The sequence below is a fragment of the Mobula birostris genome, chromosome 25, assembly GCF_030028105.1.
Source record: "Mobula birostris isolate sMobBir1 chromosome 25, sMobBir1.hap1, whole genome shotgun sequence".
NCBI lineage: Eukaryota > Metazoa > Chordata > Chondrichthyes > Myliobatiformes > Myliobatidae > Mobula > Mobula birostris.
The window spans coordinates 5,837,773-5,858,507 of record NC_092394.1 but is presented as its reverse complement, the minus strand read 5'-3'; the positions used below and the strand labels follow the sequence as shown (position 1 = coordinate 5,858,507).

Sequence of the window (20,735 nt, the reverse complement as noted above, 5' to 3'; positions counted from 1 at the left end):
AAAGTGATAGGATTTACAATTCTTCCTTTATCTCTGCTACCTCAAATTTTGGAAAACTACTTTTCTATGAAGAGGAAATTTCTAGTCTGGCTCTATTTCATCTCCGCAATCTGTGTTTTTTTTTGTGATCCATTCTCCCCCTCCCTTTGTTCCAATGCCATCAAGCTTTCAGCTATCACATGCATGCATTGTGAAAATCTGTCTCAATTTCTTCACCTTGCCACTTCACCAAAAGCCTCCTCAGAATCTACTTCCTGGTTCCATCTTTCAAAATGCCATTCCTAATTCCAATCACTGTGAATCACAGAGAAAAATTATGTAATTAACACATTAAAATCACAGAATCATACAATATCTCATAGTCATATTCAACCATTGTACTTTGCCAGTTATTGGAACTCAAGATGCTGGGTAGGATCCAGAGTAGCACATGCAAAATGCTGGAGGAACTCAGCAAGTCAGACAGCACCTATGGAAGGAAATAAACAGTCAACGTTTTGGACCGAGAATCATTCTTAATGCGGGGTCTCAGCCTATGTTCCCACTAAGCTGTGCGCATGCACACACGTTTTTCAACCAGCGCACAAAGGAAATTAATGTGCGCGCGGAAGGTTAGTTACCTAAAATAATGTAAGTATTGAAAATAATCTTTTAGCTACATGTTTCTGTTAACTAGTTAGTCGGTTTTTCAAATACCACAATGCACATTACTAATTTACGTCACCTCACCTTTCCTGTTCCGGTTTGTACAGCTGCATCACGGCGGCAGCCATCTTTGGCAGACAGTGTTCATATTGTAAAGTTTACAAAGATCTGTTTCAAATTCTGTAGATAGCTTACTAAAGTTTGTATTGAAAAATATATTGATTCACTATATCGAATTCAAAAGAAGCGAAAGGCATGAAGAGCAAAAGAACTGCAAATTTGTTTAAAGTTGAATGGCTTAACAAAATAGTGGAATGGATGGAAGTTCAATTAGTCTAGATAGAGTTTACAAAGAATGGGTAAATGCCAAAGACAGGACAGAGAAAAAATAACTGAGTGACTTAAATATGTATGTTATTTTGTTGTTATTCTGTGCAGTTTTATGTAAAATATTCTGTAAACCTACATAAACTGTGCCATGTGTGCATTCAGTGCGCACATACTTTTGGGGTGTCAGGGAGGGGTAGCACCTCTGGTGGGGGAACATGTCGCATCCTTTTCAAGGCGGTTAGTCCACCTTTGGTCCCCACCTGGCACTCAGCTCTCACCTGTGGCTCCCCGTAGCTGTTTGCATGCGACAGTGGCCACACCCCGGGCAACAGCTTCGACAGGCCGGCTAAACCAGGTGAGGGTAGCCGACGGGTCTCAAACCCTCGGTGGGATAGGGAGTTGTCTATCCCAGAATGTGAAGACAGACTCTGGTGGATTGAGCGGACGAGACCAACGGAAGGTCCAACGGTCAAGAAGGCAGTCTCTGCCAGTGTCGTGGAACGTGTAGAGCAGGACAAGACACAGAAGACGTCCTGGTCATCCACTGTGCCTAGTCCCATCTCCAGCCATCTCGACTCTGTCTTGCCACTGGATCCAGATGGGAATTGGGAAGAGAGAGTGAGGCTGACGCTGCGCAACTCTCCCTCACTTAAATCCAAATTACGCGCTAGTCTCGACACTATCATAATGGTGTTGAGGTCCTAATCAACGTCGACGATGGACAAACACACAACACACTTTTGTCACAGGAAAAAAAATTTGCACAGCGTAAGATTTTTGCGCACACTAACTAAAAATTAGAGGGACTCTCAGCCCAAATTGTCGAATATTTATTCCTTTCCATAGATGCTGCCTGACTTGCTGAGTTCCTCCAGCATTTTGTATGTGTTCCTCTAATTGTTTGAAAGAACTTTTCTGTTGTATTTACTGCAAATGCCCACAAGAAAATGAACCTCAGGGAAGTGTGTGGTGACATATACGTAATTTGATAATAAATTTACTTCAAACTTTGAAATGATTTCTCTCTTTCTATTAACCACCCCCAAAATTCTGAAATTACCCTTAAATCTTCTCTGAAGAAAACTTTGGTTTCTTATTTCTCTACAGCTGACAATAGAGTTAGAGTATTTCAGTAACATTTTAATAATTTTCTGGTAGTGGCTAACTGCCCGACATACCATGTTAGTGTAATCTTTACTGTGATTTTTAAAAATATTCCTTTCATTTCACAAATCCTACCACAAATTTCACAACATACTGTATGCCATTGATACCAAACCTGATTCAGATTCTGATTCAAGTGGTTTTGGTTTACTGCATAAACTTCACTTCTAGTCCATTACTTAACACCTCTTAATGATAATACAATGCAAACAAAGTCGATTAAGACCACCAGATTCAATATGCAGGCCGTGACATGAAAATGACTAAGGAAACCACAAAATCAATCGAGATAGTGCCGGCTTAAACATTACCTGTCTAGATAATCACCATCAACAGACGACAGGTTTTAAAGTCTAATTCAGTCACTTAATGATATTTAATGCCAATGTATTTAAATAACAGACTGTTAACCATTTAAACTAGTTTTAAGTACAAAACTATTTTAAAAAGATATTCTCATATGAAGTCATAGAATCTTAAGAGTGATAAGCATGGAAAAGGACCCTTAAAGCTAACTCATCCATGCCACATGGGCAGCCCCATATGGAGTGAGGTGCAGAGGAATGGTCAAGGCAGGTACAATAATAACAGATTTAGACAGGTACATGAACAGAAAAGGTTTATAGGGATATGAACCAAACACAGAAAAATGGGACTAGGTTTGTGCAAGCTGTTTTTCAAACTTCCAGATATGTAGGGATAATTTCAGAACACAGTCATATTTGGGAGTCAAATTTATTCAGCATCATCATGTCATTCTGACATTTTCCCATTATTGAATCTACAATCAATTATATTAAGATTCTGTACCTAATCTAGCCTAAGAGGTGACTTGATAGAGGTTACAAGATGATCGAGTGGACAGCCAGAGACTTTTTCTCAGGATGGAAATGGCTAATACAAGGGGGCATAATTTTAAGGTGGAGGAAAGTACAGAGGTTGGTGTTAATGGTAAGTTCTTTACACAGAGTGGTGGGTGCGTGGAATGTCCTGCCAGGGGTAGTGGTGAAGACCGATACATTAGGGTCATTTATAAGACTCTTAGATAGGCACATGGATATAGAAAAATGAAGGGCTAAGTAGGAGGAAAGTGTTGGATTGATCTTGGAATAGGTTAAAAGATCGGCACAACATCATAGGTCAAAGGGTCTGTACTGTGCTGCAATGTTCTATGTTTACAAATGAAGAACTTGCAAATTAGGTAATCAATCACGAGAAGAAAATTGACCAGAGTTCCAGAGGAAGACCCTGCTTCAGTTTATTTGTGCAGCAGGCTCAAGAACTGTACCACAACTTTTAGGCTCAATCTCTCATCTGAAGGATAGCATCTTCAATCATAATAGTCCTGCACTGAAATATTAGGACGTGGTCTATGGCTTTGGACTCCTAGGCAATATTGTTGTTTATTGAGCGAAGCTGATTCGCTTCTTAAAAAGCAGCTCCTTACCATTTACAGTATTGTGTGGACTTTATAGAGATTAAGGCCACAAAACCATAAGATCTAGGAACAGAATTAGGCCATTCAGCTTACGTATAAAAACTAAAATTTACTCAGTTGGATTTTTTATATCCTATATTTGCCACCTCCGTATACTGTATTCATTATCTTTGATTGACATCTTATTGATATTCAATGATCATAAATCAATATCCATATATAGGAAACTCTGTGTAGTTTTACTCTGGTTGATTAGGCAAATATAATTTGTCTTTCATACATCCATGATGACAATGCTCAATCATACTACTCTTTCTGGATGTTCTGTAATTATATTGTGGAATGAGCTGCCAGACGAGGTGGTAAATGCAGGTTCTTTTTTAACATTTAAGAATAAATTAGACAGATGCATGGATGGGAGGTGTATGGAGGGATATGGTCCGTGTGCAGGTCAATAGGACTAGGCAGAAAATGGTTCGGCACAGCCAAGAAGGGCCAAAAGGCCTGTTTCTGTGCTGTAGTTTTCCTGTGGTTTCTATGGTTTTCTATATCCTTCATCACATATTCCACATTTTCTCTACCATGGGCGTCAGGGTAACAGGTAGGTCACTTTCTGTCTTGATTTGCCCTCCTTTCCCAATTAGTGGTGGTATACTGTATCTGCTGTCCTCCAATCTGCAGGAACTGAGACAACGTTAATGTCCTAGAGTGGCAAGTCAGAATCCAGACCTCAATCCAATTGAGAATTTGTGACCAGACTGGAAAAGGGCTGTTCACTCACCATCCCCATGCAATCTGACAGAGCTTGAGCAGTTTTGTAAAGAAGAATGAGGAAAATTGAAGTGTACAGTTTAAGGATAAAGGGGAAGCCTTTTAGGACTGAGATGAGGAAAAACTTCTTCACACAGAGAGTGGTGAATCTGTGGAATTCTCTGCCACAGGAAACAGTTGAGGCCAGTCCTTTGGCTATATTTAAGAGGGAGTTAGATATGGCCCTTGTGGCTAAAGGGATCAGGGGGTATGGAGACAAGGCAGGTACAGGGTTCTGAGTTGGATGATCAGCCATGATCATACTGAATGGCAGTGCAGGCTCGAAGGGCCAAATGGCCTACTCCTGCACCTATTTTCTATGTTTCTAACCCTTCAGAACCTACAGAACGTTGAAAGATAATGATCAAAGCATCCAATATCTCTAATCACCTCTTTAAAAAATGTTGGCATATAATCATCAGGTCCTTGGGATTTATTAGCCTTCAAACTCACTAACTTCTTAACAATTTTCTTCAGCTCCTCATTGTCGCCAGAACCTTCATTTTCCGGTATTACTGGCAGATTTGTTTGTGTCTTCTTCCATGAGGACAGAAATTAAATTTTTTGTCAAGGGTCTCTGTAATTTCTTTATTTCTTCTTATAACTTGTTCTATCTCTGTAAGAAACCACATTTGCCCTAGCTATTCATTTCCTTTTCACACACCAATCAAGCTGCTAATAGCACATTTTATGAAAAAGGATCTAGTGCTTTCTTGGCATGTATGATGAATAAACTCTTCTCAGACTTCCAGCCAGATACGGGTATCGATTATAACCAACATTTTGATGACAAATTGTGCCATCTTCATCAGGGATAATGCCTGGGCATGTCTAGTCTGGTGGTACTTATACCCCCGCAGTCCTTCCCTCCTGATTGATTAGTCTTCATCCAATCAGATTTCCTCTCTCCCACCTTGTTTACAATTGAATTCCAGTTTTTACTTAGAGCGAGACCTTTGTCTTTGTTAAAATTCTTTTCTTCTAGTTTTACTTGAATGGCTTCCTTTACCAGGCCATCCCAAAAACCTTTGGTGCAGTACAGGAGTTTTGTGCCGTCGAAGTCAATCCTATGACCATTGCGAATGCAGTGTTCTGCTACTGTCGGTTTCTCCAGGTAACCCAAACAGATACACCTCCTTTGCTCCTTGATGCGGGTTTCCACCATGTGTCCTGTCTGACCAATATATGCTGCTCCACATTCACAGGGAATCCTGTAAACACCAGCTGTCCTGAGTCCCTGGTCATCTTTGACCTGCATAAACTGTGAATTGAGCTTCTTTATGGGCTTGTGGATGGTATTAATCCAGTATATCTTCCGGATCCTGGTGATCTTTGCAGAAACCATGGAGACTTAGGGAATACAGGCAGTAGAGACAGGTTCCTCTTCGTTGTTAGGTTTCCTGGTTGTTGCATCAGCCGTTTTAAGGGCCCATTTGATATCCTGCACCTTGTAGCCATTCTGTAGGAATGTTGTGTGTAATCATCTTATTTCCTCGAGGAGACCCTCCGGGTCTGAAACAGTTTTCGCACAGTTAATCGAAGTAGAAAGAACTGCTCTATGTGGGAGGCTTGATGGTGGCTGTTATTGTTGAGGTATAAGTTCTTGTGAGTGGGTTTCCAATAGATGCCATGTCCCAGGCTACTGTCCAGTTTCCATCATAATAGAATGTCCAGGAACAGGAGGCAACCATTCTTCTCCATCTCCACCATGAATTGAATGTTTGAACGTATTCTACTACAACAGGATGCACAGTGGAAACCCACATCAAGGAGCACAGGAGGTGTATCCATTTGGGTTACCGGAGAAACCGGCAGTAGCAGATTGCTGCATTCGCAATGGTCATAGGATTGAGTTCGACGGCACAAAACACCTGTACTGCGTCAAAGGTTTTTAGGACCGCCTGGTAAAGGAAGCCATTGAAATAAAACTAACAAAGACAAAGGTCTCGCTTTAACTGGAATTCAATTGCAAACAGAGTGGGAGAACAGAAAACTGATTGGATGAGGACTAACCAATCAGGAGGGACGGACTTTGGGAGTATAAATACTACCAGACTAAACATGCCCAGGCATCATTTACGATGAAGATGGCAGAGTTTGTCGTCGAAATGTCAGTTATAATTGATATCTCTACCCGGCTGGAAGCCCAAGAATAGATTATTCAGACACGAGGAAATCTGCAGATGCTAGAAATTCAAGCAACACACACAAAAAATGCTGGTGAAGGCAGCAGGCCAGGCAGCATCTCCAGGAAGAGGTACAGTCAACGTTTCGGGCCGGGACCCTTCCTCAGGACTAACTGAAAGAAGAGATAGTAAGAGATTTGAAAGTGGGAGGGGGAGGGGGAGATCCGAAATGATAGGAGAAGACAGGAGGGGAGGGGTGGATCTAAGAGCTGGGGAAGGGAAAGGCTTATGGGATGGATGGATAGATGCTGCCAGGCCTGCTGCGTGTGTGTTAATAGATTATTCACACATTTTTATGTTTCTCACCATTTTATTCTTGCATTCTACATTTCTTTTCTTCACAAATGTCTTGTATTCCTTTGCTGATTTCTAATATCGCTCCAAACCACAGAAGTACTGCTACTTCTAGCAACTTTACAAGCTGCTTCTTTTGATTTAACAATCGTTAATTTTTCCTGTCAGCCACAGACCATTTCTGTTGTTAGGTTTCTTTTGCTTAGAGGTGTTATTCTGAAGATCACCCATTATCTACATAATTTTATAAAATCAAGGTACAAATTAAAGGTTAAGAATAAATGACTACTCTATTTACAGACAGCATGATCTGCGTTTGCAATGCAACACTAAGCCCGATTTGTTGTCCATATAAAATTACAGAAGCTAGTCATTTTAAGCACATTTAGAAGCAGCAACTTGAATACTTACACATTCTTTCTATCTTCTACCAACATCACATCCTGAAGCCACTCTGAGTTCTAAAAGCAATGCTCCAGTCCAAAACTAGTACCTACACAGCTCCAAAGGTATGCAACTCTGATCTGAGCATGAAATCCCAAATGCCAAATTTACATCCAATTACCTACATCTTACAGTTACCTACTTTAAAAAAAAATTCAACATAATAAGCACATCCCAGTCTTCTGCCAAGTTTTCCGGAAAGATTACAATGTAATTTAGCAATCTAATTGCTTTTGTGTATGATGGAGTTTGTTCAGTGTTTTCTGTTTGGGTTCAGGAGCAGTGGCTGAATGGATGTTTCAATGGGCCATGTTACAATGATTTACAAACTGTTTATGTTTATTTGCATTTTATGGAAATCCTGATCCAAGCATAAAATGGTTCTTGGACGCTTACAGCACATTTATTAACCATGAATAACAACTACTGTGGAATGTTTGCCTGAAATGGTTTTAAAAACTATATCAGATACAATCACACAGCGTAAAATTAATCATTAGAAACTCTATAGAAATAGTCATAGGCCAATTCATGAATATAAATGAGTTACCATTTGTGTTAAAATGTAGACTAGTTAATACTGAGCACATTACTTTTTCCTATTTGTCCACCTTGATCTATTTTTATTCGAATATTGTTTATAGTTAGTTAAACATTTTGTGTTGTTGCCAACATTGGACATAAGAGAGTAGAAACAGGGCTGATGGTGTGGGAGAATTGAATTTGCTCATATTCCGTAGAGAATCACCTCAAACTTGGTATTCACAGTGGTTTCCTAATGATGTCAATAACTCTCCTTAAGAAGTTCTGGAACTTCAGCCAGTTCCATCATGGGCACTAGCCTCCCCAGCATCAAGGACACATTTACAAAGCAATGTCTTAAAAAGGCAGCATCCATCATTAAGGACCCCTGCCACCCAGGACATGCTGTTTCTCATTGTCATCATCGAGGAGGAGGTACATGAGCCTGAAGACACACACTCAACATTTCAGAAATAACTTCTTCCCCTCCACCATCAGATTTCTGAATGGACAAAGAGCCCAATAAAACTCACTATTTTTAATTTTTTTTGCACTCTTTTTGCACTATTTATTTAATTATATATATATTATTGTAATTTACATTTTTATTATATATTGTGATATACTGCTACCACAGAACAACAAATTTCACAACGTATGCCAATGATATTAAACCTGATTCTTATATTTATTATGTGCTATCACACAATCTATGACTTCTGGCTATCTCTTTAAACACAATCTAGTAGTCTTTCTCTGCTGCTTTAGCCTTACGGATATTATAATATATTCTTTCAATGGGTTTATAATTTACTGGCTTGGAGATGAGTTCCATGCGTGTATCTAAGTATGCATAGATGGGCCTCTCTCTTGGCCATAGCATACCGAATTGCAGCCAGAAAATATAAATGATGAAAATCAGTCCTGTAGACTGGTAGCTGCAGTAAAAATGCTGCCTTTAGTCCTTTGGCACTATTTGTTTTGTTTTTTTTTAAATGGTCATTAAAGATAATGAAAGATGATTGAATATAAATGTTTGAGAAAATTGGCGAAAGTAGGTTTGGGCGGAAGACCAAAGCAAACCTCAATGTTAACAGTGAAATTGGAAAGTGCCTTAGAAATTACATGTTAAACTACACAGTCCTACACTATTAACTCACTGCTTATTGCTGTTAACTGGGTGGCACCAAATCCAAATAGCTCAAGTTAAAATGGACTTGAACTGTGTCACTGGGCTTGCACAGCGAGCGAGATCGTTAGAAAATATCATACATAACAGGAACTTGTGGCTCACTGAAAAACACTGAGCAACCACAAACAGTACAAGGTTTTTAGAAACCGACTTGCAACCCGTATTTATGTCATTTGATTTGTGCATCTGGATGACATCACACCGTGAGATTAAAATCAATGTAAAAACAAGTTTTTTTCCAAAAATGTACTTGCCACATGCGTCTTTGGCAGTCCAAAGTTAATCTTAGCTTGACCTGTTTGTAGGGAATGAGCAAGCTTGGGTGCAATGCTGGTCTTGTGTCCTATTTGATTCTATTTTACACTTAAATCAAGAGAGAACATTTTCCATGGGGTGGACAACCTGACTCCATGGAATTTCCACCTGAAGACTTAATAGAATTAACCCTTCATTCAAAGGTGAAGCCTGATGTATAGACTTATGAACAGTTATTTGGAAATATTACCAGATATGTCTGATATAGCAGCAGAAATGCCAGTAGTAAAACCTTTTCTGTTGTCAGCGCTTATGAAGCAGAGCAAGAAGACATCTTGCAGATGCACGCTGAAAACATCAGTAATGATCCTCCGTAAACTCAGAGCATTAATTTTTGTAGCAAATGTTTCTCTCCTGTCTTACAGCCTGGTAAAATATGCCCATCAGAGGAAAAGAACACTGTCAGCCACATGTTTCTCACAGAAGTTCAGGGAGTTTCATGTGCTTATTCATAAAGGTACAGGAAAAGTAACAGAGTGAACAACTATGTTTTTGCAGGAAGTATTCTAAAGAGCTTTTCATCAATTATTTACACTAAGGCACCCACAATAGTTCTATGTTGTCACGTACAAGTGAAAACGCTTGAAGATACAAGGAAATATGACACAGTTTCACTCATACGGTGTCGCTCACCTATAACTACTGATGAGACATGGAGCAAGGAGATAGAACAAAGCCAGCACTTGAAATAAACCTTTATTCAGCAAAACCAAGCACCCAAAAAACTCAACAGTGCATCCAGGGCACAGTATTTGAATGGTTACCAAAGAACATTTGAACCGATCAGTGAAAGTGAGCTGACCAATAGGCTTCGACTGTTTCGGCTCACCAATATAGTGTCATTTTACGTGAAAATGGAGATGATCTTACTTGCCATTTACAATCAAAATGAGGACATTCTCTCTGTGATTTGATTTAATTTTCTCTGGGAATTAGCATTGGTGTTCCAGGTGTACTGCAGCAGAACACAAGTGTTCCAAGCTACCAGATATTGAAAGCAAGCAGCAGGAAGCCAAACAAAGATGTCAGCTTTCTCCTAGAAAGGCGTTAAAGCTATTGCAAATGAATGTCTGCCTTGCCAATAACACCCACCTCCCCATAAAAAAAAATGTAAACATAACAAACTCACCCTCAGGATGTACAGAATATCAATAAATGCATCATCTTGTTGCTCTTAGCTATTCAATGATTATCCATTCACACACCACACAGCCAGTGCCAATTTATCATCAGACAAAAGATATTCACAAAGGAATACCGTTTTGAAACACAACATTATTATTTCTTGAAATGGCTTTCAACACTGTGAAAATATCAAAGGTATTTGCTAACAATGCGACAATCTTCACAAGCTTTCAACGAAGAAGGTCCAACAGTTTAAAAGTATTACACCTCTTCCTTTCCCCAGCAAAAATGAAATTTGCTTTCCTACCTGATCCAGCATCAATCACAGTTGAAAGAGTTCTCCGATCAGCAATTACCCTTGATGATGCAGGCATGCTAACAGGTTCTGAGCGGACTGGCTGGATTCTGCCACAATAATATAGAGAAAGGACTTGTTATATACCTAGATGAGGAAAATAACTGGCCAGTTGTTTATAAATTTGAGCTCTCAACATAATAACTAAATTACCATTAATCTTATCTGCCCAACTCAAATTTGGCATCCTGCTGCTCAGATTGTCTGTCAGAAATATAAAAATGGCAACGCCTATGCAGTGAGTTACAAAAAGGTACCTCCGACCACCACACAGCTAGATGCTTCACAGTACTGTACAGAGAATCTTCCTAGGCATCCTCAGCTCCTTTGCTACATTTTCACCTCTCAGCCAAAGGTTTGCAAATTTTTTCCATTGGCTCATAATAAAAACTGGCACCTCCATATACTTTGAGAGAGATCTGACTACTGAAGTAATGAGTATTAGATTAGATCTTAAACTGAACTCTCAGGTGAATACAGAAATTGTATTCAAAGAAAAGCAACTGAATTTTTTACTTATTATCCTAAGGCAAATACTTATCCCAAAACAAACTAATTAAAACAGATTATTTGGTAACTACCACAATATTGTCTGTGGAAAAATAACACATTGGGTAGCTGCACTGTTAAGGAGTTTTGAATCCCATCTTGGAAATGCCTACGTCGGTATTGGTTTGTGGAATGGGTATCCTATGGCTAGAATCCTGAAATCTTGCTGTCCAGAAAATACTCTTCACCCGTGTTTAGAACAGAGACTAGGAGGAATTTCTTCTGCCAAAGGGTAGAATTCATTGTACAAATGGCTGTCGAGGCCATGTCAGTGGATATATTTAAAGTGGAAGTTGATAAGTTCTTGAATAGTAAGGGCATCGAAGGATCTGGAGTGAAGGCAAGAGAATGAATTTGAGATGAAATATAAATCAGTCATGATGAAATGGCAGAGCAGCCTCAACAGGATGAATGGCCTAATTCTGCTCCTTTGTCTTATGGTCTGTTAGCTGATTTCCTTTTCATTGGAGAAATTATGAAATGTTTTCTGTGCCAATATGTGTTAATTAATGCAGCAATGTGCAGCTGAAGTGGTGTCAGAACTTAATTCTATTACTGTTTAGGAGCCTGAGACAGGAGTATCCTATTGGCTGAAACTCTGGCACTTAATACAGCCGACATGGCCTCACTTGTGAAATGGAGATGCTAAATACAGAGCTCATCAAATGATCTATAACATTTGGTCTTTGTTCAGAGAACAGTTCAAATAAAACTACAGATTGGTTTATACCACAAGAAGTGTCCTGAGGAATTGTCCCTCTTCCAGCAACTTGTGCAGCAGTATGGAAACTATCAAGTGTTTATATTTAATTTACCTGAAGCTATCAATTTCCCAAAGTGCCTGCAACATGCACCTTGAAGACTTAACAAAAGGCAGAAGTTGGAAAAGACCAAAAAAAAATGGTAAAGTATAATGCCAAAAAAAAACAGAGCAATTCCAACAAACAGTGTTAAATCTAAAGTGGCCAGGCCTCCTTTAGTCAGAATCAGGTTTATTATCACCGGCATGTGTTGTGAAATTTGTTAACTTAGCAGCAGCAGTTCAATGCAATACATAATATAGGAGAAAAAAATCAATAAATTAAAAAAACAATTACAGTATATGTATATTGAGTAGATTAAAAAACATGCAAAAACAAAAATAATATATATTCAAAAAGTGAGGCAGTGTCCAATGGTTCAATGTCCATTTAAGAATCGGATGGCAGAGGGGAAGAAGCTGATCCTGAATCGCTGAGTGTGTGCCTTCAGGCTTCTGTACCTCCTACCTGATGGTAGCAGTGAGAAAAGGACATGCGCTGGGTGCTGGAGGTCCTTAATAATGGACGCTGCCTTTCTGAGACACAGCTCCCTGAAGATATCCTGGGTACTTTGTAGGCTGGTACCCAAGATGGAGATGACTAAATTTACAACCCTCTGCAGCTTCTTTCGGTCCTGTACAGTAGCCCCCTTTAGACTGGGTGCTCAATCATACCAAATATCTTATCCAAACTCACGAAATTCGCATGTTCAAAATATTGAAACGAGCCTTGTCATGCTGACAGCAGCTTAATTTCCTTGTGCCATGTTGTAGGCTATTTGGGCACATGATCCCAGGATCATCCAGAACAAAGCTCTGCAGCACCATCAAGGTTCACAGATATTGTTTCTTTCCTTACCTCAGACTATTGAGCTCTAGGTCATCAGTATCAAAGTCCATTAGTGGCTGTGGTGTGTCACAAGGCCCATGTGACTGAAGTACTGACGAACTGGAAGAAATCACTGTTGTTTGCCCTGAAGGATGGATTGTCTTAAACTGAAATTGTGGGCCCATCCACAGACGCCTGTGGGGTCCAGTATGTGTCACAATCTCCACCTGAAAATAGACAGGTCATATTGAGAAGTCAAGGCAGTCATGGAAACATCTATGAACAAGGTATATCTGTGGATACTAAATTAAACACTGGTCACCTGCAAGTCCACTGTAATGTAAATACCAACATAGGAAAGTGCACAACACAGTAGCACAGCAGTTAGCATAGCGCTTTAAGGCACCAGTTGTAAGGTTGGAGTTCAATTCCCAGTACTGGCTGTAAGGAAGGAGCTGGCAGGTACAGTATGTTCTCCCATAATCATGTGGGTTTCCTCTGCGTGCTGCAGTTTCCCCCATATTCCAAAGGCATATAGATTACAGTTAGTAAGCTGTGGGCATGTTATGTTAGCACCGGAAGCATGACAACACCATGAAGTTCAAAGTTCAAAATAAATTTATTATCAAGGCATATATATGTCACCAGCGTTTTCCATGTGTCACCTTTACAACCCTAAAATTCATTTTCTTGCGAGCATTCTCAATAAATCCATAATAGAATTGATAGAAGACCGCACAACTTGGGCATTTAACCAGTATGCAAAAGGCAACGAACTGTGCAAATACGAAAGAAATAATAATAATAATAAATAAATGAGCAATAAATATTGAGAACATGAGAGGAATAGTCCTTGAAAGTGAGTCCATAGGTTGTAAGAACATATCAATGATGGGGTAAGTGAAGCTGAACGCTTGTGTGTTGCCCCCAGCTCATCCACGATGCAAATGTAAGCTTCGATATACATGTGACAAGTAAAGCTAATATTGTAGTAGCAGGAACAGACAATGGTTATTCATCATCTCAAGCCTCCTCACCATTCCATAAGATCATGGTTATTTCAATGTCATTCCCGCCTATCCCATATACTTTGAGTCCTCTAATGTCAAAATATTATCAAATTTGATTTTGAATCAATTCAGTGACTGAACCTGTGCCATTCTATAGGTAGTAGATTCCCATGAATCACCACCCTACATCAGCAGAAATTTTACAACAGGGGTCTCCAACCTTTTTTGCACTGCGGACCGGTTTCATATTGACAATATTCTTGCGGACCGGCCGACCCAGGGGTGGGGGGTGGGGCGAGGTGGGGTAGGGTTGCCAACGGACAAGAGTAGAGCCAAATACATTGTTTACACCGTGAGACTACAATGACCATGAAGCCTTGCACGGGCACTAGTGCGCATGCGTGCTTTGCGTATCTGTGTACGTGCCGATTTTTTCTACAAATCCTTGTTGGCGATTCTGTTGGGGGGGGGGTGTTAATCATGACCGGAATATAGGTGATAAGTGGCTAATACACTCAATTTCGTTTCTAAGAGGGTTTATCTAACGAATTTAATATTAAACACACAGCGCATATTTTCCTCACGTGAATATAGCGTTAAGTCAATTATTAGGGAAGGACAGGGGATCTTGAAGTACGTGTTGAACGAACTTCCAGTAGAAGTGGTAGAGACAGGTTCGATATTACTTAAAGAAAAATTGGATAGGTATATGGACAGGAAAGGAATGGATGGTTATGGGCTGAGTGCAGGTCGGTGGGACTAGGTGAGAGTAGCTTTCGGCACCGACTAGAAGGGCAGAGATGGCCTGTTTCCATGCTGTAATTGTTATATGGTTATATAAGTAAGTCAATAGCATCATAACATTTTAAGTAACGTTTGGATATTAAACACACAGCACATATTTTCCCCGTATGAACATACAACATCATTGCAACACACCAATATCGCTGAATCAGTGGGAACCCTGGGCTGAATGCTTGTTTCCCTGCAACAAGATGGTCCCATCGAGGGGTGATGGGGGACAGCGATACTCGAACGGGGTTCCTTATGTCCAGTCTATTACACAATTTGGTTTTCGTTGCATTCATTGCAGAGATATGTTGGAAATGGAAGCAACGTTTTCAGTGCTTTCGTGGCTATCTCAGGATATTTAGCCTTGACTTTGATCCAGAATGCCGGCAGAGATGTTATGTCAAACATACTTTTCAGCCCGCTGTCATTTGCAAGCTCGAGGAATTGATCTTCTCCCCGCACTGACATGGATGACGCGCGGGTAATGACCTCGCGTGCGTAATGGCTCAACAGTGGACATAACAAGGAATGAGGAAAGGTGCAGCTGACCCCTATCGCCAAATCATATCGTTTCCTCGCGGCCCGGTAGCGCATGCTTTGCGGCCTGGTACCAGTCCGCGGCCCGATGGTTGGGGACCGCTGTTTTAAAAGGATCTTAAAATGCTTGCATTCATTAATGTGGCACGTTAACACACATTATTACATATACAATGAACTATTCTGAAGTGTAATCGCTGCTCCAGCTAAGCAAATCTTGCAGCCATTTTGTGCAGAGCAAAGACACATGCTGATCCACCAAACCTGTCTTAACTAGCCCCACTTCAGTCATTATGAGAATAAATTTGACGTTGCAACGGATAAGAAGTTGAAACTGAGGTAGCTTTCAAAGAACAATTCAAAAATGTAGAAAGAGGAAAGGACGAAGGTCTGGGAAAAGAATTCTAAAGCACATTTACCAATTAGTTATTTAATAATGGAGGATGTATTATGACAAGGGTGCCTTCATAACAAGCATAGATCAAGTGAACAGTCAGAGACTTTCTCCCTGGGCAGAAATGGCTAATATGACAGGGCATAATTTTAAGGTGATTGGAGGAAAGTATAGGGGGATGTCAGAGGGCTTTTTTTTTACAGAGAGTGGTGAGTGTGTGGAACACGCTCCCAAGGTGGAGGTAGAGGCAGATACATTAGGGGAATTTAAGAGACTCTTAGATAGGCACATGGATGATAGAAAATGGAGGGCTATGTTGGAAGGAAGGATTTGATTGATCTCAGAGTAGGTTAAAAGGTCGGGACAACCTTCATGGATCAAAGTGTCTGTACTGTGCTGGAGTGTTCTGACAGAGTCAGGTTTATTGTCACTGGCACATGACATGAAATTTGACTGTGTTCCATGTACTTCAAGTAGTGCAAAGGAATAGTGACATAGGTCCTATCTTGGGCACCACGGTAGCATAACAGTTAGCGCAATGTTACTCCGTGCTGTATCACTAAATAAAACACAGTAAAAAAAATCTTAAGCTCATGCTTCATCTTAAGGCTGGAAAGATCTGAAAATACAACACCTCCTCACTCCTGCAGTGCCTTCTTAGTCATATACTCCAGAAGGATTTACATTAGAATACATTCCAAACATTGGACTTTATGAATTGCTGTTCGACTTTGCTTTAAGAATCTTCTCTGCAAAGATTAAAAGGGTTAATGACGAGTCCAGAATAGTGCAGATGAAATGAACATTGTGTGAGCATTTTGGCTGATGAGTCAAGAGGCCTTTGTTTTTTATGCTTTATTACATACTCTTGGAAAGACTAATTGGCCCTTTAGAAACAAGGCAAACAGTGGATAGTGTAGTGTTGATTGTGTGCTGTGCCTTTTTTAAAAAAGATTAAATTTATTTGTCCATGTACATTGAGACATACAATGAAATCTGTTACTTTGCATCAAAACTAATCAGTGGGGATTGTGCTGGGCAGCCCGCAAATGCCACCATGTTACCAGCGCGGTCATAGCATGTCCACAACCCACCTAACCACACGCCTTTAAAACGTGGGAGGAAATCAGAGCAAAAGACAGAAACTCACGCAGTCACGGGGAGAATGTACAAACTCCTTGCATACAGTGGTGGAAATTGAAGCCTGATTTTACAGTGGCACTGTAAAGCATTGTGCTAACCAATAGACCACACTATCACCCATAGCATGAAAGTCTACACTGTACATACAACACAGCCTGGCAAGGCTCATGTTATTCGTTTAGATTAAATTGAGATAACTGGATACTCCAGCACACATAAACCAAATCAAAGCTGTCCTTCATTCATTCTGAATTGTGAAATGCTGCTTACATTATTTCTCTCATGCAAGGAATATAAAATATCTTGAACATATCTGGAGATAACAGAATGAGAATAGTTGGGTAGAAAGTGGAAACACTCAAGAACTACACCAGCGAGAGCTTTATACTCCCACAGGGACAATAAGGGGGATCCACTACAGAAAGCACAGAATTGGCATGTTGCAAGGGAAGCAGATGGTGAGATGTTTTGCAACTTCAAAACATAGAAACTAACTGAAAGGAAAACACAGAGCTGAGAATGTATGTATAACTTCGTTTTTACTTAAAGCGAGGCACGTGTTTATGATGTACTACGCACGATGACGTATGTAATTCACACACTTTGTACATCTAACCACAATGAATTATTTAAACAAACAATGTTTAATCAAACAAGATATTTACATAACTCGAAGTAAAAGTATTGGTAATGACTTTAGAGTACAGTAGGTAGTATTTCAGATTTAATAAGGTCCCTAGAAACAATAGTATTCTAAGGGTAGTTAGTGTAGGAAACTTCAGCCCAATGTCATGCTCCTCCTGTGCTGTGGGGGAAATCAGGGATCATATACTCTCAGTGGCCACTTAGGTACACCTGTACACCTGCTCGTTAATGCAAATATCTAATCAGCCAATCATGTGGCAGCAACTCAATGCATAAAAGCATGCAGACTTGGTCAAGAGGTTCAGTTGTTGTTCATATCAAACATCAGAATGGGGAAGAAATGTGACCTATGTAACTCTGACTGGAATAAATGTTAGTGTCAAACAGGGTGGCTTGAGTATCTGAGAAACTGCTCTCTAGAGCTTACAGAGAATGGTACGAGAAACAAAACACATCCAGTGAGCAAAAACACCTTGTTAATGAGAAAAGTCAGAGCAGAATGGTCACACTGGTGCAAGCTGACAGGAAGATGACAGTAGCTCAGATAACAACAGTGGTGTGTGGAAGAGTATCTCTGAAACACAACACATCGAACTTTGAAGTGGATGGGCTACAACGGCAAAGACCACACCAGGTTCCACCCCTGCACCTAACAAAGTGGTCACTACAGTGTGGAGCTGACAAATCACACATCTGCATTATGGATGGATTCACTGTGAAGGATTTGTAACACTGAGGACATCCTGGGTCACACGTTCAGAGAGATGGGCCATGTGAAGGTGACAGCAGGATAGAAAACTGCCGTGAAAATGAAAAAATATCAAAGTGCCTGAGAAACAGTTGGGAAGTGGGGCCAAGTAAGACTGAAATGAAGATTGGTCCACTGGTCCACATATGCAAGTGCCCACAGCTACATCTTTAACAGAACATAGAAACATAAAAAACCTACAGCACAATATAGTCCCTTCGGCCCACAAAGCAGTGCTGAACATGCCCTTACCTTAGAAATTACCTAGGGTTATCCAGAGGCCTCTATTTTTCTAAGCTCCAAGTAACTATCCAGGAGTCTCATAAGACCCTATCGTATCCGCCTCCACCACCATCGCTGGCAGCCTGTTCCACGCACTCACCACTCTCTGCATAAAAAACTTACCCCTGACATTTCCTCTGTACCTACTTCCAAGCATCTTAAAACTGTGCCCTCTCATGCTGGCCATTTCAGCCCTGGGAAAAAGCCTCTGACTATCCACACGATCAATACCTCTCTTCATCTTGTACACCTCTATCAGGTCACCTCTCATCCTCCGTCCCTCCAAGGAGAAAAGGCCGAGTTCACTCAACCTATTCTCTTAAGACATGCTCCCCAATCCAGGCAACATCCTTGTAAATCTCCCCTGCACCATTTCTATGGTTTCCACATCCTTCCTGTAGTGAGACGACCAGAACTGAGCACAGTACTCCAACTGGGGTCTGACCAGTGTCCTATATAGCTGCAACATTACCTCTCTGCTCCTAAACTCAATCTTATGATTGATGAAGGCCAATGCACTGTATGCCTTCTTAATGACAGAGTCAACCTGCGCAGCAACTTTGAGTTTCCTATGGACTCAGACCCCAAGATCCCTCTGATCCTCCACACTGCCAAGAGCTTTACCATTAATATGGCCAACATTAGCAAAATTCCATCTCTATACGCATATTCTGCTCTCTAGCCGGATTTCAATGGCATTGCTTCCTTTATGAATCTCTAGACCACTCTTATGTCCCCACTTACTGCTCCCCATGGTGTGGTAGATTCCATACAAATGCAAGAAGGGCAACACCTATCCTTTCACCTCTTCCCTTCGAACATTAGGGGTTTTAGTCTTATTAGGTAAGACAGTGATTCACTTGCATAGGGTAGCATGGTAGTGTAGTGGTTAGCTCAATCGTTTAGCAGCACTGGTGATTACTGATCAGGGTTTGACTCCTGACGTCGTCAGTTAGGAGTCTGTATGTGGGTTTCCTTGGGGTGCTCCAGTTTCCTCCCACATTCCAAAGATGTATGAATAAGGGAAGGGTTAATAACTTGTCAGCATGCTCGGTTGGCACTGGAAATGTGGCGACACTTGCAGCTGCCCCATCACATCCTTGACGCAAGCAATGCACTTCATTGTACGTTTTGATGTACAAGTGACAAATTAAGCTCAACTTAAAATCTTAATTTTTCTTGTCCAATTTAATGCACTTAGAGTTCACAGAACATGGCCTCCTGACACTGGAGAAGCCACACAGAGATGTGCTGTTATTTTGTAGAACACCTGCACTCTGCACACATTAGTCATCCTGAGGTTTCTGTTACTCACCACTTTAATTCTGTAGCCCACTCTGCAGAGTAGGAATACATGGGTCTCATATAGATAGTGACTTGTAGGATACCACAGGGCTCAGTGTTAGTATCTCAGCTATTCACAATATATAGAAATGATAAAGATAAGTGAATTTTTTAAATCAAATTTGCAGCCAATATAGAACTGTGTGGGAGAATGAGCAATGAGGAGAATGCAGAGAGGCTCCTGGGTGATTTGCATGGTTTCAGGGAATGGGCAAGAGCATGCCAGATGCAGTATATTGTGAATAAATCTCAGGTCATTCAGTTTGGTTCAAAATAAAAGGTCAGATTGTTATCTAAATAATGATAGATTGAGAAAGGGAGTCTTTGTATACCAGTCCATGAGAATGCAACAAGCAGTTAAGAAGACATATGCTGGCCTTCATAGTGAGAGGATTCAAGTACAGGAATAGTGATGCCTTGCAGTAATTGGAGAGGACTTTGATAAGACCATGCTTTACTATGTGCAGTTTTGATCTCCCTACATATGCAAGGATGTTCTTGCTATGGAGGGAGAGCAGGAGTGCAGTGACACTTCACCAGCCTAATCCCTGGGATGACAGGAAAGACATATGAAGAAAGATCAGGTCAATTAGATCCAAACCTAATTGTATTGGTACATAGAGGGGAAGGACTTAAAGGGAAATGAGCTGAACACAGGAAACTGACACAAGCTGGGTGGGCACCATGGTTGGGGTGGACTGATTAGGTCAAAGGGCCCGCACCTGTGCTGTATCGCTCTATGATTTTCTATTTGCTAAAGTTTGGAAAATTGAGAGGGGATCACATAGAAGACTTCTAAAATTCCTACAAGATCATTTTGTGCAGTTCTGGTTGCCACATTAT

The 20,735-nt window shown here is 40.5% G+C and overlaps 1 protein-coding gene across 3 annotated transcripts in view; it reads right to left on the bottom strand.

Moving 5' to 3' along the window:
- The window catches only part of bcas3 (BCAS3 microtubule associated cell migration factor), a 975,956-nt gene that overhangs the window by 400,514 nt on the left and 554,707 nt on the right, over positions 1-20,735 (bottom strand). For all 3 annotated transcript variants that reach the window (XM_072243678.1, XM_072243680.1, XM_072243679.1), the window contains 2 exons: positions 13,028-13,224; positions 10,773-10,870 (listed from right to left, as the gene is read on the bottom strand). In XM_072243678.1, the coding sequence (XP_072099779.1) occupies positions 10,773-10,870; positions 13,028-13,224 (295 nt within the window). The remainder of the gene's footprint in view (positions 1-10,772; positions 10,871-13,027; positions 13,225-20,735) is intronic.